The sequence below is a fragment of the Salmo salar genome, chromosome 04 (assembly GCF_965601325.2).
Source record: "Salmo salar chromosome 04, fSalSal1, whole genome shotgun sequence".
NCBI classification, from domain to species: domain Eukaryota; kingdom Metazoa; phylum Chordata; class Actinopteri; order Salmoniformes; family Salmonidae; genus Salmo; species Salmo salar.
This window is the reverse complement of record NC_138294.1, coordinates 80281904-80301588: the sequence shown is the minus strand read 5'-3', so window position 1 is coordinate 80301588 and position 19685 is coordinate 80281904. Positions and strand designations below refer to the sequence as shown.

The 19685-nt window shown below is 41.9% G+C and overlaps 1 protein-coding gene across 6 annotated transcripts in view; it reads left to right on the top strand.

Annotated features, from left to right (window-relative positions):
- acsl6 (acyl-CoA synthetase long chain family member 6) overlaps positions 1-18803 on the top strand; it is a 98688-nt gene extending 79885 nt beyond the window's left edge. For all 6 annotated transcript variants that reach the window (XM_045717342.2, XM_014198006.3, XM_014198009.3 and 3 more), the window contains 15 exons: positions 1822-2000; positions 2726-2758; positions 3703-3754; positions 8285-8358; positions 8785-8862; positions 10223-10357; positions 10476-10610; positions 11163-11258; positions 11480-11552; positions 14225-14313; positions 14487-14603; positions 14786-14929; positions 17868-17969; positions 18297-18368; positions 18626-18803. In XM_045717342.2, the coding sequence (XP_045573298.2) occupies positions 1822-2000; positions 2726-2758; positions 3703-3754; positions 8285-8358; positions 8785-8862; positions 10223-10357; positions 10476-10610; positions 11163-11258; positions 11480-11552; positions 14225-14313; positions 14487-14603; positions 14786-14929; positions 17868-17969; positions 18297-18368; positions 18626-18766 (1520 nt within the window). In that variant the 3' untranslated portion in view covers positions 18767-18803. The remainder of the gene's footprint in view (positions 1-1821; positions 2001-2725; positions 2759-3702; positions 3755-8284; positions 8359-8784; positions 8863-10222; positions 10358-10475; positions 10611-11162; positions 11259-11479; positions 11553-14224; positions 14314-14486; positions 14604-14785; positions 14930-17867; positions 17970-18296; positions 18369-18625) is intronic.
- Positions 18804-19685: the final 882 nt, after the last annotated feature.

Genomic DNA, 19685 nt, shown 5'->3' with positions numbered 1-19685 from the left:
CTGTCATACAGTGTACGTTTTTAGTTTTTGTTGTCCTAGTGTAACGGCTCTCGTCGGAATGAGTGGACCAAAGCGCAGCGTGGAAAGTGTTCATGATTTTATTAGATCAAAAAACACTCAAACAAAGTAACAAAACGAACAGCCAACAGTTCTGTCAGGTAACAGAATACTAAACAGAAAAACAACCTCCCACAAAACTCAGGTGGAAAACAGGCTGCCTAAGTATGATTCCCAATCACAGACAACGATAGACAGCTGCCTCTGATTGGGAACCACAAAACAAAAAAATTGAAAATATAGATAATCCCACTCGAGTCACACAGTGACCTAACCAAACATAGAGAATAAATAAGTTCTCTAAGGTCAGGGCGTGACACCTAGGCTACCATGAATACACGCCGCTGGAGCTTGTTGTGAGCTGGTGTAATTATATAACTAGGCTGGGGTTATGCCATACAGGTGTATGCCAACGCACCGAAACCTATTGTGTTGGTACCTGCCCTACTTTTCCCCTTCTACTCTTTATTAACCTATAGCAGTAGATCTGAGACTCTTCCTTTTATTTTAAAAGGAACATTTCTTTAGTTTCATGGACCAGTTATTCTGATACTTTTTTGGGGTCCAGTTGTGTTAAAAGAAATTATGTTACATTTTAGTCATTTAGGATTCAAACTAACAAAACTTTCATTTACTGACCCAACGCTCTTAACCACTAGGCGACCTGCAGCTAACAACTAGTATGAAACACATCCTACCTATAGATCTGGGATTGGCAACTGGCGGCCTTGGGTTTTGAAGGCCCTCGGATCGATACCCACCCCAAAAAATATATTCTATATTTATTATATATTTTTGGGAAACTCAGTCAAGGGTATGCACATGTGGGTACGCAGACCCGCGAGCAACTGCGGCCCCTCATGAAGAGTTCAGTGGTTTTGTGGCCCCCACCCCCATCAAAGTTGCCCATCCCTGCTATAGATGAAGCTCATAAGCTGAGACACTCGTCCTTCCCTTCCTCAACAGTTGTCATTAGACTAGAGAATTCTGTTTTGTTGTGTTGTGTTGTGTTTTAGACACACAATCCCTCTAACTCCTCACTCACTCACTCACTCACTCTCTCTCCCACACACACACACACACACACACACACACACACACACACACACACACACACACACACACACACACACACACACACACACACACACACAGAGGAATCAGGTTAGGGCTCACCTTCGCCTTATGCTGGAGGTAATGAGCTTAGCTCAGTTGGTTTGGGAGGAAGGGAGAGCCTCTCTCTGTCATTACACTTCCCTCCTTCCCCATGTCCTCAGGGCTTTCCATCCTTCAGTTTGACACTAATCAGTTAACTGACATCAAACTCTGTCATGTTATTCATCTCTTTCCAACTGCCCCTCAGTTAAACAGTGCGTTGGTTTTGGCCCAGTGTCCCAACATAATTTGTCTCTGCTCCAAGGCCGTGAAATGGAAATCTGTGTGTAGAGCAGTAGTTATCTGTGTGTAGAGCAGTAGTTATCTGTGTGTAGAGCAGTAGTTATCTATGTGTAGAGCAGTAGTTATCTATGTGTAGAGCAGTAGTTATCTGTGTGTAGAGCAGTAGTTATCTGTGTGTAGAGCAGTAGTTATCTGTGTGTAGAGCAGTAGTTATCTGTGTGTAGAGCAGTAGTTATCTGTGTGTAGAGCAGTAGTTATCTGTGTGTAGAGCAGTAGTTATCTGTGTGTTTACTAGCTGATTGGATCATGTATGTGTGTTCTATTTCTCACACAAGAAGTGGGGGCCTTTTGTGTGCTGTCTTTCAGCGGACATCGTCACAGTAATCTGTGACAAGCCTGAGAAGGCCCAGGTGCTTTTGGGTAACGTGGAGAGGCATGAGACCCCTGGGCTGAAGAGGATCATCCTGATGGACCCCTTTGACCCTGCCCTGCTGGAGGAGGGGGCGAGCTGCGGGGTCATCGTCCAGTCCATGCAAGATGTGGAGGTAGGGAGAGTGTGCAGGGGGGATGGGGGAGTAGTGTATGGGGGTAGGGAGAGGGGAGAGAGGGAGGGGGGAGAGTAGATGCTCATGGAGAGGAGAGGGAGGGGCCTCAGGTAGGGAGGGAGAGAGGCCTCAGTTCAGCTAATATAATGTATCAAAGCCCAACCCTGTCTATGCAGAGACCTGTAGCTCAGCTGTGTACTCTTTCCACTGCTTGCAAGCCACACATGACTGATTCTTTGGAGAAGTATGAACAACACTTCAATGGCTCCATGTCTATGTACTCCAAACACTAATGTATGACTGGTGTGTTGGCTATAACTTAATAAAGACTGCAGTATGTACAGTGTTTACTGTAATCCATGTACTAGCCCTCTGAGGGCAAGAGATATGTATTATTATCTCTGCAGAACATGATGGTATCTTGAACAGGTCTAGCCTGTCTCACTTCCTTGCTGTAAATTACCATGTCAACAAAAAACAAACGTTATGATACAAGCAAAAGTTATGGTTAGATCCTACATTTTGGCAAATAAAGAAAGAATGCTTCCGTTACAGTTTACTAAATGAATCTAGTGTAAAACTATACAAACATCTCTTTTGTAGGGAAGAGAGAGTTGTTCAGATATGCAGTCCCTTCCACTTTATTATGGCTGTGTTTTATGGTTCTTCTAATGATTATCTAACACAAGATGTTGTGCTTGTTTGCATGCTGCCGTCCCATCCAGGATCTGGGCAGAGAAAACCACAGAAAGCCCCTGGTGAGTTCAGTCTTATATGTCTGGTCTGGTTAGTTGTCTGCATCTCAAATAGCAACCTATTCCCTACTCAATCGATTCCGCCCAATTCGCACCTTAAAGTAGTGCACTAAATAGGGAATATGGTGTCAGTTGGACAGCATCCATTGAGTGTTAGTGCTAGGGGAGTAAGCAGTTCTGTATCAATAGCTGTGTACCACAGCCATACCATTATCGGTCATACCATACCGGTCAGCTTGGGAAATCATTCATTAGTTCATAGGTTTTCTCTGTAGTCTGTCTTAGTAATTATTGTCTAATCGGCAGCACAGATCAAAAATACATGTATTTTGATTAGCCTGGAGATGTATACGGTCTGTCCCTGTCTGCCGCGCTCTGCACAGTCAGAATGCAGGAAGACCTCACAGTGGTGCTGACTATGTTTTGTTATGTTTTAGACATATTTTAGACGGGATCTCTGGCTGGGTGACAGTTTTCCCACCATGACCTATTTGTGTATGCAGAGAGGGCTGTGTTGAATGTGTACTCAAATGTTGGAATGTGAAGAAAAAAAGGTATACAATTCAAATTTGTGCTTTTGAGACCTGAGTACAAACCAATTGGTTTCCTTTGATTGCAATCTATGTGTGCTATTGCGTTAGAATTGAGATCACACGATCCAAGACAACACAGTAGACATAAGGTCTGCAAACATTCTTTAGCTGTCTGTTACTGTAGTAACCACTGTTTAAAATGCATACCGTATTAATATCCCTTTTGATCTCACATAGCACTTTAAGTCTGTGAGTGTTTTGTATTCTCGTTTTACGTGACCATCTTCTACAGTCACATATTGTTTTAAATGCCTGAGATGGGCTAATATAACGTTGACTATTATCTGAAGGTGATATCAATGAGTTCATGATCGCATTCTGACTATATCCTGACTGTGCGTTTGTTCCCCACAGCCACCTACACCAGAAGACCTGTCCATCGTGTGCTTCACCAGTGGTACCACAGGTATCTCCATCTAGCCACCAGATAAACTATAGCACGCCAAAGTGTCTTATTCTTACAAGCTGATCAAATCTAATCAAATTTTATTAGTCACATGCGCCGAATACAACAGGTGTAGACCTTAAAGTGAAATGCTTACTTACGAGCCCCTAATCGACAGTGCAGTTAAAAAAAATATGGATAAGAATAAGAGATAAAAGTAACAAGGTATTAAAGACCAGCAGTAAAAAATAACAATATATACAGGGGGGTGCCGGTACAGAGTCAATGTGCATGGGCACCGGTTAGTTGAGGTAGTATGTACATGTAGGTTATTAAAGTGACTATGCATAGATGACAACAGAGAGTGGCAGTGGTGTGGAGAGAGGAGGGGGGGGGCAATACTGCTCACAATATTGATGTGTATTAACACAGTAATGCAGTATCTGGAGAGTTCCTCTACAATCCCTGGTTCAAGTCCAACACTGACGGTAGCTTTGGTCTGTTTCAGGACAACTTTCTGAAGTGTGTCTATTGTTTCTCTCATCGTGTGTGACAGATTATTAACAGGAAGAGGCCTCCCTCTGACCACTTAAAGCCAATGCCATGTATCAAGGTTGAAATTGTCACGGTTGTCGTACGAAGGAGACCAAGGTGCAGCATGTGTATCGTTCCACATTTTATTATAACTGTGAAACTATGCAAGACATACAAATAAACTACTAAACAAAAATAACAAACCGTGATGAAGAGGTGACACATACACTACCTCAAAATAATCTCCCACAAAACCTAGTGGGAAAAACAACAACTTAAATATGATCCCCAATTAGAGACAACGATAACCAGCTGCCTCTAATTGGGAATCATACAAAAACCCCAACATAGAAAAAAGAAACTAGAACCAACATAGAAATACATAAAACTAGACAAAACCCCAACATAGAAAAAAGAAACTAGAACCAACATAGAAATACATAAAACTAGACAAAACCCCCAACATAGAAAAAATAAACTAGAACCAACATAGAAATACATAAACTAGACAAAACCCCCTGTCACGCCCTGACCTACTCTACCATAGAAAATAAAAGCTTTCTATGGTCAGGATGTGACAGAAATGGTACAGTAATGGTCATGGTAGGGCCCTTATTAACAGTGAGACTTCAGAGGGAAAGGCAGTTACAGGGTTTTTTCTGCATCAAAAGGGGCTTAGGTGGTGTGCGTGGCAGGGGGGCATGGCAATAGGTCGGCCCGTCGGCATTGCTGAATTTTACAGAACATTTTAGACGCCCCAATTTCAGAGCCATTTTTGCATTGAAGCCAATTTCCTGAAATTCTACACAATTCTCTATGGAGCTGAGAGAAAATGATTCAGTTTTAAAGCTAGTTTCGTGTGATACTACATATTATGTAATGGTGCTAAGAAAAAAGGTTTCAATTTCGTGTGATACTACATATTATGTAATGGTGCTAAGAAAAAAGGTTTCAATTTTAAAACTAATTTCCTGCAATTCTATGCATTTTGGCTAATGTTATTTTGCTAAAACATAATAACAAAATCAATACTGTTAAATTCATTGGGTAACACTTTACATTAAGTTGCCCCTATTACCATGTAACTAACACAGTAATAACTGCATTAGCAATATAGTAGTTAAATACTGTAGGTGTTACTATGTAATTACATGGTAATAAGGTTGTAGCACTATCAGATATTACACAATTGGAACAAGGAATGTGTAATCACACATCCACTTGCTGAAGGTTGATTCAGATGTGTAACTATTGATGTTATTACACATGTTCTTGTACCACTATGTAACTAATGTTTTGTAATTACACATTTAAAAGTCACCTGTGAATTACCATGTTAATAACTCAAACCAAACTCTGTCCTTGTTACATGTACCAGGGTTAGGGAGTAACTGATTACATGTAATCCGTTACATGTAAGGGATTACAAAAAACCGTTACCAGCAAAATATTGTAATCAGATTACCGATACTTTTGAAAAACTAGATGATTACTTTGAGGATTACTTTTAAATTCAGAAAGGATGTTTGACACTTCTTTGTTTTCTCAATGACATTCAAATCAGCATTGAAAAAAGGCGTAGGTTTAAATTTCTTCCACCTGAGCGAGTCTGACCACAAGTCAGAGACCATTATGATGACACATGAAATGTGTTTAATGGATTGCGGGAAAAGAGCAGGAATAGGCTTTTGTAGACTACAGTCAAAGGTATGGCTTTCAATGGTGCGACTGCTGACAGCATCCAAAGATGATCCAATTTGAATAAACGCTTGGAGGTAAGGATGACAGCAGTAGTGTAGTCTACAGCAATATGGATAGCACTTATTATTGATATCTACATAGCGCATTGATGTGAATCACACTGCTGCTCTCTCATTTAGCTATTTGCGCCTTACGGATTGTGGTTGTTGTGGATGGATGTTCACAAATCTAAATGTGTATTTGAACCCAATAATGGTTGAATTCAAGAAGTTTAAGCTGCCTATCAATCATTGTTTTTGAAACCAGTGGACAGCCAGTGAAAAATGGGCTCTCACAACAGCTGCATAGTGCAGATCCCAGCCTACGGAATAAAAGTGGGGCTTTTATTGCTAAATCTAATTCATGCTGATAAAAAATCCATAGGCGTAATGGACACATGCTGAAACTTGTAAACTTTTGATAGACTTAAAGGGGCAATCTGTAGTTGCTACATCAATTTTTGGACTTAGAAATTATTTATACAGAACCAGTCAGAAGTTTGGACACCCCTACTCATTCAAAGGTTTTTCTTTATTTTACTATTTTCTACATTGTAGAATAATAGTGAAGACATCAAAACTATGAAATAACACATAAGGAATCATGTAGTAACCAAAAAAGTGTTAAACAAATCAAAAATATATTTAATATTTTATGTTCTTCAAAGTAGCCACCCTTTGCCTTGATGACAGCTTTGCACACTCTTGGCAAAGCATGCCATTCCATGAGCGCAGCATTTCTTTTTTTTAACTTGAATCAATGAGCCCAATAAACTAACCCCTTAGTTTTGGGGTTATGCTCAGGTAAAACTATTTGTCTAATCTATACTCCCATATTTCCAAGTCCTATTCTTGAAGATCAAGGTGTATAACATTTATTGGAATGACTGGAATTCTGATAGATTTTGGTTTTTAAAGTAAAGATATAATTTAGTCGTATTATTATATGTAGTAGAAAGCGATGGGTTAGAAGAAGCCTACATAACCAACCCATAAAGTAAAATGTAACATCCATATATGGCCAGCTATGTAAACTTTAACATGGATTTATCCTGCAATAGATGTCGTTCAATTGGTAACATACATTTTGTCTTCTTCTAATGCCTCTTAAGGGGGGAAGTAATCTAAAAGTAACAGAATGTAATCTGATTACATTACTGAGTTACGTTACTGATTACATTTTCAGACAGGTAACTTGTAACGGATCACATTTAGAAAGTAACCTACCCAACCCTGCATGTAACTACAAGATGCCACAACCATTGAATCCACATGTAATACCAGTTTTGATAAATAGGCTAGGACCTGGTAACAACAATTGTAACAAGCCACACCCTGTCATTAACTACTGGTCATATTACATTTGTTTATTTCTATGTTATGACCTGGCTCAAATGCTTTACTGAATCAAGTGTAATACAAGAACAATGTAGTTACATAAGATATACTTGTAATTATCATGCACCTACCCAGGAGCAAGCAACTTAATGTAAAGTGAAACCCAGTAGAGAATAACCTTATAATTACTATCTAGTTACAATGTAACAACCTTTGCAGACAATAGACAACAACCTTGTTACCATGTAATTTACAAAGTAACAGCTACGTAACTACTATGTTACTAGAGTTATTACTGTGAAGTTACATAGTAATAGGGGCAACAATATAAGGTGCATATATTCATTGTTTTGGTAATTTTATTACGGTCTGGCCACAAATACAGTCATATAGAATACCCCGGTATTTCCAGACATGTAACCACAGCTTTAGTCACAAGTGGCTAAGCAGCCCACTGCAATAGTGGAAAGAGTGTCATCTGTTGGTCTTTCAGTGTAACTTCCATCAGCATGAAGCATGTTTTCCCATGGTGGATGTCTCCCTGGTGCCCTTGTTACACGCCTGCCCTGAGGCCTATCTAAACTCCTGTCTCTCTGAGTGTGTGTGTCCCAAAGGCTGTTACAGGGTGATTCAACTTAGGTTGCTCCCACTATGGCAAACCAAAACACATACTGTTCATGTGTAGCCTGAAAAACAATTATTTTAGTTCCTAGGCTGCTAACTTGTTTTTCCAGATATATATATCTAACCTTGTTGTTTTCCATCGATTGATACTGGATGGGTCCCAAATGGAAACCCTTTTCCATATACAGTCCACTACTTTTGACCATAGCCCTAAGTATTGCGCTATAAGGGAATAGGGTGCTATCCATTGTTGCGAGCAGGTGGAGGAGAAGTCCATTGATTTTGTTTCACTGTTTTCTGTCCCTCTCCTACATAGGAAACCCAAAGGGAGTCATGCTGACACACGGGAATGTTGTGGCTGATTTCTCAGGCTTCCTCAAAGTGACAGATGTAAGTTCGATCGGACTATGGTGTAGCTGACCCTTTCTGTGGAATACATTTCCCTTGTACAGTATTTATCTTGAGTAGGTGCTAAATTTCCCATTTATGTAACTATATTAGATGCAAGACTCACTAAATTGCTTCAAGTCCCATATCTTACTTGGGACAGTAACAAGACGGAAATGTACAATGCACAAATGTGTTTGTTTTTGTGAGCTTGTGCATAATATCTGTTCCTCATTAAGGTCATGTTTGGCAGTTGAGTGGTGAGAAACAAACCCCACTGGGCACAGAAGTCAATTCAACATCTATTCCGCATTGGTTCAATGTAATTTTGTTGAAATGACGTGGAAACAACGTTGATTCAACCAGTGTGTACCCGTTCGGACGGTTCTAATCCCCTGCTAACCACTTTTTCTCTCCCCCATGCCACAGAAAGTAATATTTCCAAACCAAGACGACGTTCTTATCTCCTTCCTGCCCCTGGCTCACATGTTTGAAAGACTCATCCAGGTAATTTCCCAAACAAAGCCCACACTAAGCTTTCATCTGTATAATTGTTGGTGTGGGTGTGTGTTGCTCCTCTTTGTGTGTGTGTGTGTGTGTGTGTGTGTGTGTGTGTGTGTGTGTGTGTGTGTGTGTGTGTGTGTGTGTGTGTGTGTGGGTGTGTGTGTGTACACATGTACCTGTATTTCCAGACATGAAGGATCTTGGCGATTACCCTTGTCTTTGGTTGTTATTGACTTGGTTATCTGTGGTTGGATTTCATTGTGACATTATATTATTATATAGGCATATCATATGCTTTCTCTGGATAAGCTGGCTCATACAGTCATGGGTGAGCATTATTTCAGCCGGTTCTAACAGCTTCGCCCCCACAGGAAACTTGAGTCCTGCTGTTAACCCCCCCACGCTGCCTCTAGCTTGGGATGCATCCTAAATAGCATCCTATCCCCTATATAGTGAATTACTTTCGACCAATGCCCTATGTGCCTTGGTCAAAAGTAGTGTACTACAAAGGGAATAGGGTGCTATTTAAATCGCAGGCGTGTTCTGTTGTTTCCGATAGCTGTGGTTCCACAGCTCGTGTTTTCAGTCCCTAACTACTGATTTTGGATCAGTCCCAAGTGACCCTATTCTTTTGAATAACTACTATGAGTTAAACAACAAAGCTGGCACTGGATCAGCTTCAGTACTGAAGGGGTAAAGCAACCATACAGGTTCAACCGACCTTCGTGTTATGCCCCGCTGCAGTATGTGTTCTTTCCTTGTCAGTGTGTGAGACACAGACACAGGAAACCACCTCTCTTCCCCTCCAACACAAGCAGGCACATACTTCATGTTCACAAGAATGCACACACCCAGACACTGTTAATGTATGTGACCTTTATGTAACTAATGTAAACGCCTTTAAGTTCATCCTCAAAAGGAACGACCCATGTTCTCCTTGTAGCACTCGTTGAATAGGCTTTTCCATATACAGTAAGTTTTATGGTCGCTGCCAGTGCGCTCCACTCTATCATGCAAATCATGTCTTTCAACACGTGAAAGAAAAAAAGGCAGTCCCTGCAGAGCCTGTCCTCATCATGACCTCAAAAACAGGAACTGTTCCAAAGATCGGTGTGAATTGTGGTACTTTCAAGAGAACTCAGAAACTCTGAACCTCCGAGTTATAATCAATATATTTTTTTTGCGTCAAGTTTCCTGTTGGTCAATTCTGATATTTTGCAAGTGGGAAAGTCAGAGCTCAAGTTTCCAAGTGGACATTTTAGAGTTTCTGAGTTGTCCTGAAAGCGGCATTAGGCCAGATCTATGATATTGAATACAATAATTGCTTTTTGACTCAGTTGTAACTGTTAGGTTCTTTCCCTAGTCTGTGGTGTATTGTCATGGTGGCAGGATCGGGTTCTTCCAAGGCGACATCCGCCTGTTGTCTGATGACATGAAGGCCTTACGGCCCACCATCTTCCCTGTGGTACCTCGACTGCTCAACCGCATGTACGACAAGGTGAGAGAACCAGCCTTTACCCCCCCCACACACACACACACACACACACACACACCTCCCCTCATTTTTCATATATATCTTATATCAACTCTTGAATGTCTATGTGTGTACTCTACAGATATTCAGCCAGGCCAACACCCCATTGAAGCGTTGGCTGCTGAACTTTGCAGCTAAGAGAAAAGGGGCAGAGGTCAGCAGGGGGATCATCCGCATGGACAGCCTGTGGGATAAGATATTCTTCAGTAAGATACAGGTATCCTCCTCCACTCCTTCTCTTCTCCTCTCCCTCCTGCCTATGAGTGGCCTGATACGGTGACCCTGCACATTGGCTACCCGGACTATCTGCATTGATTCCCACCACCCGCCAACCCCTCTTTTATGCTACTGCTACTCTCTGTTTATCATATATATGCATAGTCACTTCAACCATACCTACATGTACATACTACCTCAATTAACCCGACTTACCAGTGCCTGTTTACAGCCTCGCTACTGTTATTTTTATTTCTTTACTTATCTGTTGTTCACCTAATACCTATTTTTTACTTAAAAATCGCACTGTTGGTTAGGGCCTGTAAGTAAGCATTTCACTGTAAGGTCTACACCTGTTGTATTCGGCGCACGTGACAAATAAACTTTGATTTGATTTGCTGTGTGTGTACAGCCAATAAAATGTGAATATGCACTGTGACCCGTGGAAGTGTTGCTAGGCAGGCAGGAGGCACTGTATTTCAACAACACAGACTGCATTCCTGGTGTGTTGTGGGAGTTTGGCTTGTGTGATTGTATTATGTTCTGTTGGCAGGCCAGCCTGGGTGGGAGGTTACGCATGATTGTAACTGGAGCTGCTCCGGCCTCCCCCACTGTACTGGGGTTTCTCAGGGCTGCACTGGGTTGTCAGGTAAGTGACGCACACGTGAATGCGCGCACACAAACACACATATGCGTGGATAAACACACAGATGCAGCTTCATGCTTAAGCATATACATGCGCACACACACGCACATGTGTTGACAAACACACAAACGCAGGCAGCCACAAGCACACATGGACACGAGGTCACACAGACAAACCATCAGACTGATCATATCACATCCTGCTAACATCCTGGCTGTCTGTAGGTGTATGAGGCATATGGCCAGACAGAGTGTACTGCTGGCTGTACTTTCACCACTCCTGGAGACTGGACCTCAGGTGAGCTTATCTCTCCTCGCCCCTCTCCTCTCCTCTCCGCTCTTCCCTTCCCCTCTCTTCCCCTCTCCTTTCTTCTCATCTTTTCTCCTCTCCTCTCATCTTCTCTCTTCTCCTCTCTTCTCTTCTTCTCTCTTCTCTTCTCCTCTCTTCTCTTCTCCTCTCTTCTCTTCTCCTTTCTTCTCCTCTTTACTTGTCTCCTCTTCTACTCCACTTCAACCGGTCAGCTGTTCCACTCCCAGTACACCCAAGTAGTGCACTATACATAGGGAGCCATTTGGGACTCACCCCTACAGTAGGCCTGGGAGCAAGAGTACCTTTATGACATCAGATTACAGTCGGCTCTAGCCCATGCCTGTTTAAAGACTTTATACTTCACCATTGGGGTGAAAGTCTAAGAGGTGGAAACACAAGCACACAGAGATAACACGCTGTGTATTGGGGACACATTATAGTGTGACTGAGTAGAGCTGCTGCTGACTGATGCCAACATCAACAAGGCCCTCCATGTCCTGAGGAGATGGGGTTATAAGTCAGTGTCACCTGCTTTCAGCGGAAGGACCGCCGCAACATGTAATATTTTACTGCGAACACTACAGCTGAAGCGAACTCCTTCTTCCGCTGCACGTACGTGCTTTCAGCTTCAGACTCAAACAAACACAAGCTTTGAGGTTCTCACTGTTTTTAGCTCTGTGGCTTCCGGCTGGCTGGCTGCACGTTTCAGGGCCACAACCATTTCCCCTCTGTAATGTGTGAGAACAGGGGCAAGTGGTCGGGAGGCTTAATTGTAGTTGGGTCAACAACCTTTGGATCACAGCCAGTATTTACCCACGTACTGTTCTGTGCTACAAAACACTGGCAGTTGCAGTATGACAACCTAAGCATGCAACAGACACTTTATTGTCTCGGTGAAACAGCCATGGCCAAAGGTTACACTGGAAATATATTGAGCTGCAGTACATTTGAATGGATGCTAGAGCAGCTCTAACACCTGACCCACCCACCGGTCCACTGAACCGTCAGTTGCGTCCCAAATGGAACCCTATTTCCTATATAGTGCACTACTTTTGACCAGAGCCCTATGGGAATAGGGAACCCTATGGGTCCTGGTCAAAAGCTGTGCACTATATAAGGTGTAATTTGGAATGCAGCCATAATCTCCTGTCTTCCTGGAAATGTCATTACTTATTACATATTATTTCATGATGCAGACTTTGCCAGGTCTAGCATACATTTCTAGCCCAAGGACCACTCAAAACCCACCCACAAGGCCTGAAAACTAGGCCAAAATGTTGTTGTTTTTTCAGCAAGAGAGGAGTTGTTAAATAGGTGTCTCCATAATGACAATCTAAATACAACTGGTAAAAAAAAGGCAAATGGACTGAGAACACATTCTCATTTACAGCAACGACTTGGGGAATAGTTACAGGGGAGAGGAGGGTGAATGAATGAGCCAATTGGAAGCTGGGGATGATTAGGTGGTCATGACCGTATGAGGGTCAGATTGGGTATTTAGCTTGGACACCAGGGTTATCACCCCTACTCTTACGAGTAGTGCCATAGTATCTTTAGTGACCACAGAGAGTCAGGAAACCAATGTAACGGCCCATCTGAAAAACAGCACCCTACACAGGGCAATGTTCCCAATAAAATATTGTTTTTGTGATCTTGATCAAGGGTTTGTAAGCTACTCTGGACTTCTATAGGCCCTGTGCATTATACTCTTCACCACTATAAAAACAATATGGAACTAGCGCTCTTATTCGTTTGTTGTCCTCACATGACTTGTCATGATGTGCTGCTCTTCTCTCACTTGTGACTCAGTTGCCTGCTGCAGCGCTCTCTCAACACACGGCCCTCCCCATGGCCCTCCCTACCACTCTCTCAGCAACAGCCTGCCTCACTACCTGATTATCAGTAGCAGCAGGTCACAGTGAAATAAATAGATTTAAAAAAATACACAAAAAATAGAAATACCATAGAAATTCCATGGCAGCGGCGGTGCTACTTAGAAGTAGCGCAAAAACCTGCAACCCGCAACCAATACATTTTCCCCTGCGACATTGGTTTCAAAGTACTTCAATTGCAGGGAAACCATGGACATGGCAACCCTGATCAGTGCACTCTCTTAATAAGGCCCTGTGCTCTTACAGTTCCTGGGCAGTGGGGCAGCCCGCTGTTAGTTTGGAATCAGACACAACTGAATGTGTGAATGACATTCAGGGGTCTCAGTGGGGAATAACAATTTCAGATCTTCACACACCCTAGAATTGGGCTTTGGCTTTGTGCCTTGCAATGTTTTTAACTTTAGCAAGTATGACTTCTCTAACTATTGTGCAGGCCTGATTGTCAAACAATACACATTTTACCGTATTTCCACTAAAAGATGCACATTTGAGTTGTAAAGGTAATATAGCTTGTCATGATTAAGGAACATTTGTATTGCGTCAAATTAAAATATTATTCAACTGCTCCCCCTACTGGTTTTATTCTATATTTCAGTATTTTCAGCTTCACATTGCTGTTTTGGCCTGACTGTATAAATGCATACTTTTTGGTGGCAGCCAATTTACTATCTAATGACTTCAATCAACCAAATGAAGATATGACTCCACAGCTGTCTGTACACTAGATTTTTTTCTCATACTTCTCCTTGGTTTGATGGCTAACTCTAGGTCATGTGGGGGCACCATTGCCATGTAACCTCATCAAGCTGGTGGATGTGGCTGAGAAGAACTACTTTGCACGCAAGGGAGAAGGAGAGGTGAGTTCAATAAAGCATTAAGGACATTTTAGGATAATCCCTATTTGAACATGGTCCCAGACAGTTGATCACTGAGGCGATGTAAGCATTAGTCGATGTGATAGTTGGGTGCTGAACACATTATCTTTAATTCTCACTCTGTGGCTGTCTCCCTCTCTCTGATCATCCATTAGGTGTGTGTGAAAGGACCCAATGTTTTCAAGGGCTACCTCAAAGACCTTGAGAGGACTGCTGAAACCCTGGACACAGACGGTTGGCTCCACACCGGAGACATAGGGAGATGGTTACCTGTACGTACACACGCTTGTTTATGACCCTTCCCTTGAAAATACATTTCCTCAAACATCTATTTGCCTTTCTTGTGTTATATACCCTCAATATTAGGGCCAAATCCTAACTTGACATTCACAACTATTTCAATTAAAATGTAAGGTATGGGCCTATTTTTTTATGTCTGCCCTCCGCTCCTCAGAACGGTACACTGAAGATCATTGACAGGAAGAAGCACATCTTTAAGTTGGCCCAGGGAGAGTACATCTCCCCTGAGAAGATAGAGAACATTTACATCCGCTGTGAGCCTGTGACCCAGCTCTACGTCCATGGTGACAGCCTACAGGTGATCTCCCTAACCACTTCGTTGTTATCACATGACAGCCGATGGTAAGAGTTGTTTGGGCATTATCATTAAAGTTGGGCAGAACCACTGGCACACAGCTAGACATTAGCATAATTCCAAAAATCCCTATAAAAATCTGTCAGTTTAGGCTAGAGATCTTTTTTTTCATCAATTCACTGCATACGCACTTCCGCATCTGCGATGAAAGGTGACAGAGCTCAAACGATGTTTGTCAGACCATGAGACATCCCGAAAATTAGTCTTCTCACAAAATCGGATAACACTTTACTTGACACCCAGCGTCATAACACATTATGATACAGTCATAACCATGTCATAATATGTCATAACAGCTGACATAACTTGTCATAACTCATAATATGGTCATAACAATGTCATGACATGTATTTAGACCTGTTGTGACATACTCTATATTGCATTATTTTATCACTGGTTATGACACCTACAAAAGAGTGTCAAAACCCACAAAACATGCACCTCTGTTGCTTATGACTAGGATGAATCCAGGGGCAGATTTCAGGTACAAGAACCCTCTTTTTGACTGATGACTGACATAAGGTCATGTACATGATAGGCCTATCTGGCTTACATGATTATGATGGTCATAATGCATCTTGGCACTGTCATAAATCACATGAGCGAAGTTCACTGAACCACCTCCACTAAAATTACAATTGATAGCCTTTGAGTTAGAGTAGGATCATTTTAAAAAACATGACACTGATACTGGGGTTAATTGGTAAGCTGTAACAGACTATGTGAGGTCATAAAATGTGGGTATTATAACAGGTGTTATGTAGGTGTTATAACCAGCCATAAAATAACACAATATATGTCATAACAGGTGTAAATATGGGTCATGACAGTGTTATGACCATATTATGACAGGTTATGACAAGTTATGTCAGCTGTTATGACACATTATGACATGGTTATGACCGTGTCATAACATCTTATAACGCTGTGTTTAAAGTAAAGTGTTATCCAAAATCGTCTGTAGCGTCTGAATTATTTGACTATTATTACTCCTCTATGGAAAGATGAGACTCTCCCGAACACAACAGTGTTCTCCGTTTTGCTCTACGACCCCCACGAGCGTCTTGGGACTAGTCTGAAGTCAGTACAGCCAATCGGCTAACTTCTGTCTGTAGCGTCAAAACAGTTTGGACAACACACTAATATGACCCCTCTGTGGAAAGGTGAGACTCTCACAAACACAAATATGTTGTTTTGCTCTAGGATGCCCACAGGTCTCACAAGACCCGTCTGAAGGTTCCCCGTACCAGTTGAAAAAATGAATGGACGTATACTGAACAAAAATATTAACGCAACATGTAAAGTGTTGGTCCGATGTTTTATGAGCTGAAATAAAAGATCCCAGAAATTGTCCTTATGCAAATGTATTCTTAAAAATGTTGTGCACAGATTTGTTTACATCCCTGTTAGTGAGCATTTCTCCTTTGCCAAGATAATCCATTCCACCTGACAGGTGTGGCATATCAAGAAGCTGATTAAACAGCATGATCATTACACAGGTGCACCTTGTGCTGGGGACAATAAACGGCAACTTGAAAATGTGCAGTTTTGTTAGACAACACAATGCCAAAGATGTCTCAAGTTTTGAGGGAGTGTGCAATTGGCATGCTGACTGCAGGAATTTCCACCAGAGCTGTTACCAGAGAATTGATTGTTAATTTCTCTACCTTAAGCCGCCTCTAATTTTGCTTTAGATAATTTAGCAGTCCATCCAACCAGCCTCACAACCGCAGACCACTTGTATAGCGTTGTGTGGACGAGCGGTTTGCTGATGTCAACATTGTGAACAGAGTGCCCAATGATGGCGGTGGGGTTATGGTATGGGCAGGCATAAGCTACGGACAATGAACACAATTGCATTTATCGATGGCAATTTGATTGCACAGAGATACCGTGACAAGATCCTGAGGTCCATTGTCATGCCATTCATCCGCCACCATCACCTCATGCTTCAGTATGATAATGCACAGCCCCATGCTGCAAGGATCTGTACACAATTCTTGGAAGCTGAAAATGTCCCAGTTCTTCCATGGCCTGCGTACTCACCAGATATGTCACCCGTTGAGCATGTTTGGGATGCTCTAGATCAACGTGTACGACAGCGTGTTCCAGTTCCCGACAATATCCAGGAACTTCAACCAGCCATTGAAGAGGAGTCGGACAACATTCCACAGGCCACAATCAACAGCCTGATCAACTCTATGCGAAGGAGATCTGTGGCGCTGCATAAGGCACTTTTTTTTAAGGTATCTGTGACCAACAGATGCATATCTTTATTCCCAGTCATGTGACATTAGGGACTAATGAATTTATTTCAATTGACTGTTGCTCAGTAAAATCTGTGAAGTTGTTGCATGTTGCGTTTATATTTTTGTTCAGTGCACATATGGGGACAATTTAGTGCAAAAAATAAGGGGTTAAATACATGTAAAAAAATATATAAACCTTTCCTTATCTTTCTTAAATCTCTCAGATATAGGACAGACACTTCAGAACAAACTTCCTTGAGATAGTCCGAGAAACAATCTGTTCCATGCAGTCAATCTGTTATTCAATGTGTTTATATGGGCTAATAACAGTAAGGCCAACATTTTTTTTTCATACTTCAAGGGGTCTTAAAATTCTAAATCAAATAGCTAAATGATCCTTGGTATGACCTTATTAAAATAATTCCATATAGCTTAGTAGAACCCCCCCCTCCCCCGGCTTAGAATGTAATGGGTTAAAACCACAGTTTATGCTGGATACTGTTTATGTACAGCTATTTTCATAGAGAGACACATACTTACTTACCTACTTAGGCCTATTGAGAGAGAGAAAAATACAGGGAATATTTGATTATTTCTAATTTCTAAAGATTACTTGTGTGTTTCTCTTCTAGTCCTGTCTGGTTGCCATAGTTGTTCCTGACCCAGAGACAATGCCTGCATGGGCTCTGAAGAAAGGCATGGAGGGGAGCTATCGGGACCTCTGTAAAAATACTGTATGTGATTTCAATCGCATTGTTTACATTCAATGGTGTTTCATTCTGTTTGTTGCCATGATGGAGAGGTTTGAAATAATCAACTATGTGAATAGATGTGAATAGATTGACATAATCAAACGAAAGGATTCCTGTTGCACAACATTCATGTCTAGGTACTGCACTTTTAGAGAAAGATCATCAGATCCTCAGACCCTGAGTAAACTGATTCAAGAAAAGGAAAGGGCACCTTGTTGAACCCTTTGAGTTGTTGAATAGATTGACATAACACACCACATGGTATTTTCGTAGAGTCATGGTATGGTGTCTTGTCTTGTGTATGTAAAGGTCCTGAAGAAAGCCATCATGGAAGACTTGCAGAGACTGGGCAAGGCCAGTGGCCTCCACTCGTTTGAGCAGGTGTGTGTGTGTGTGTGTGTGTGTGTGTGTGTGTGTGTGTGTGTGTGTGTGTGTGTGTGTGTGTGTGTGTGTGTGTGTGTGTGTGTGTGTGTGTGTGTGTGTGTGTGTGTGTGTGTGTCAATTGTGAGGTGTTCATTGGTGAGGGAAAATGACAACTCTCTGAAAGTGAATAACTAAACGATGACAAATAGCTGATATGCACACTTGACCTGGCAAAGGATCCTGTCTACATTCTAATGTATTCTGTCTGTCTCAAGGTGAAAAACATCCACATCCACAATGAGCAGTTCTCCATACAGAATGGCCTGTTGACTCCCACACTAAAAGCGAAGAGACCCGAGCTGAGGGAGTTTTTCAAGGAGAAGATCGAAGACCTGTACGAAAACATCTCCATGTGAAACACTACCACCGAATAAACGTTTCTCAACAACATCACTCCTCATTTAACATTTGTCCTTCACTCCCCTTCACCCCCATCCAACCACAAAACAGACTCAAACCAACCAAACAAGTTACTGACCGTGGGTCAGGAAGGAATTATCAACTTAGCTCTTTGGACCCCCACTGACCGAGTTCTGTCTGCTGTTCCAGGGCAGCCTAGCAGTGTGTTGGGCCAGTAACTGATAGGTGGCTGGTTTGAATCCCTGAGCCGACAAGGTGAAAAATCTGTTGATGTGCCCTTGAGCAAGGCAATTAACCCTAATTTGCTCCAGGGGCGCCGTACTACTATGGCTGACCCTGTGAAACAACACATTTCACCTACAGTACTCGGTATATGTGACAATACATTTGTATAATTTTTTTCAATGTAGAGCTAAAACCAAATCAGCCTCATCTCTTATCTTGAAACGCCAGCAACAGACAGTCAACATAGCCTGCATGCTCCTCTTTCTTTTGTAGGCCTATCAAAACATTACAAAAAATGATGCAATCTTTACGTTTTTCTCCATGATGTGCTCAGAGAATTTGCCTGGTAAGAACATACCGACCTCAAATAAGGGCATTGCATGCAGTGTGCCCTGCATTGCTGGGACCGTTGTTACAGGAGACTTCAAAATGAGTCCTGGGCTTTTAAGGCAGTCAACAGGGGTGTAAAAACGTTTTGTCTGTTGCAAAACTTTTTCCAACAGAAACAGCTTAATCAAAACGTAAAACGTTTTTTCAACAAAAACTAGAGTTTTTATTGGACAAATTCAAGTAGGCCCCTCCCCGTTCCATTTGTTCTGTTTGCTTCCATTTGGTTCCTAGAGTAAATGGTAAATGCTTTCCATGCAAGGCAAAACGTTTTGCAACGGAATCCGACTAATGAATACACCC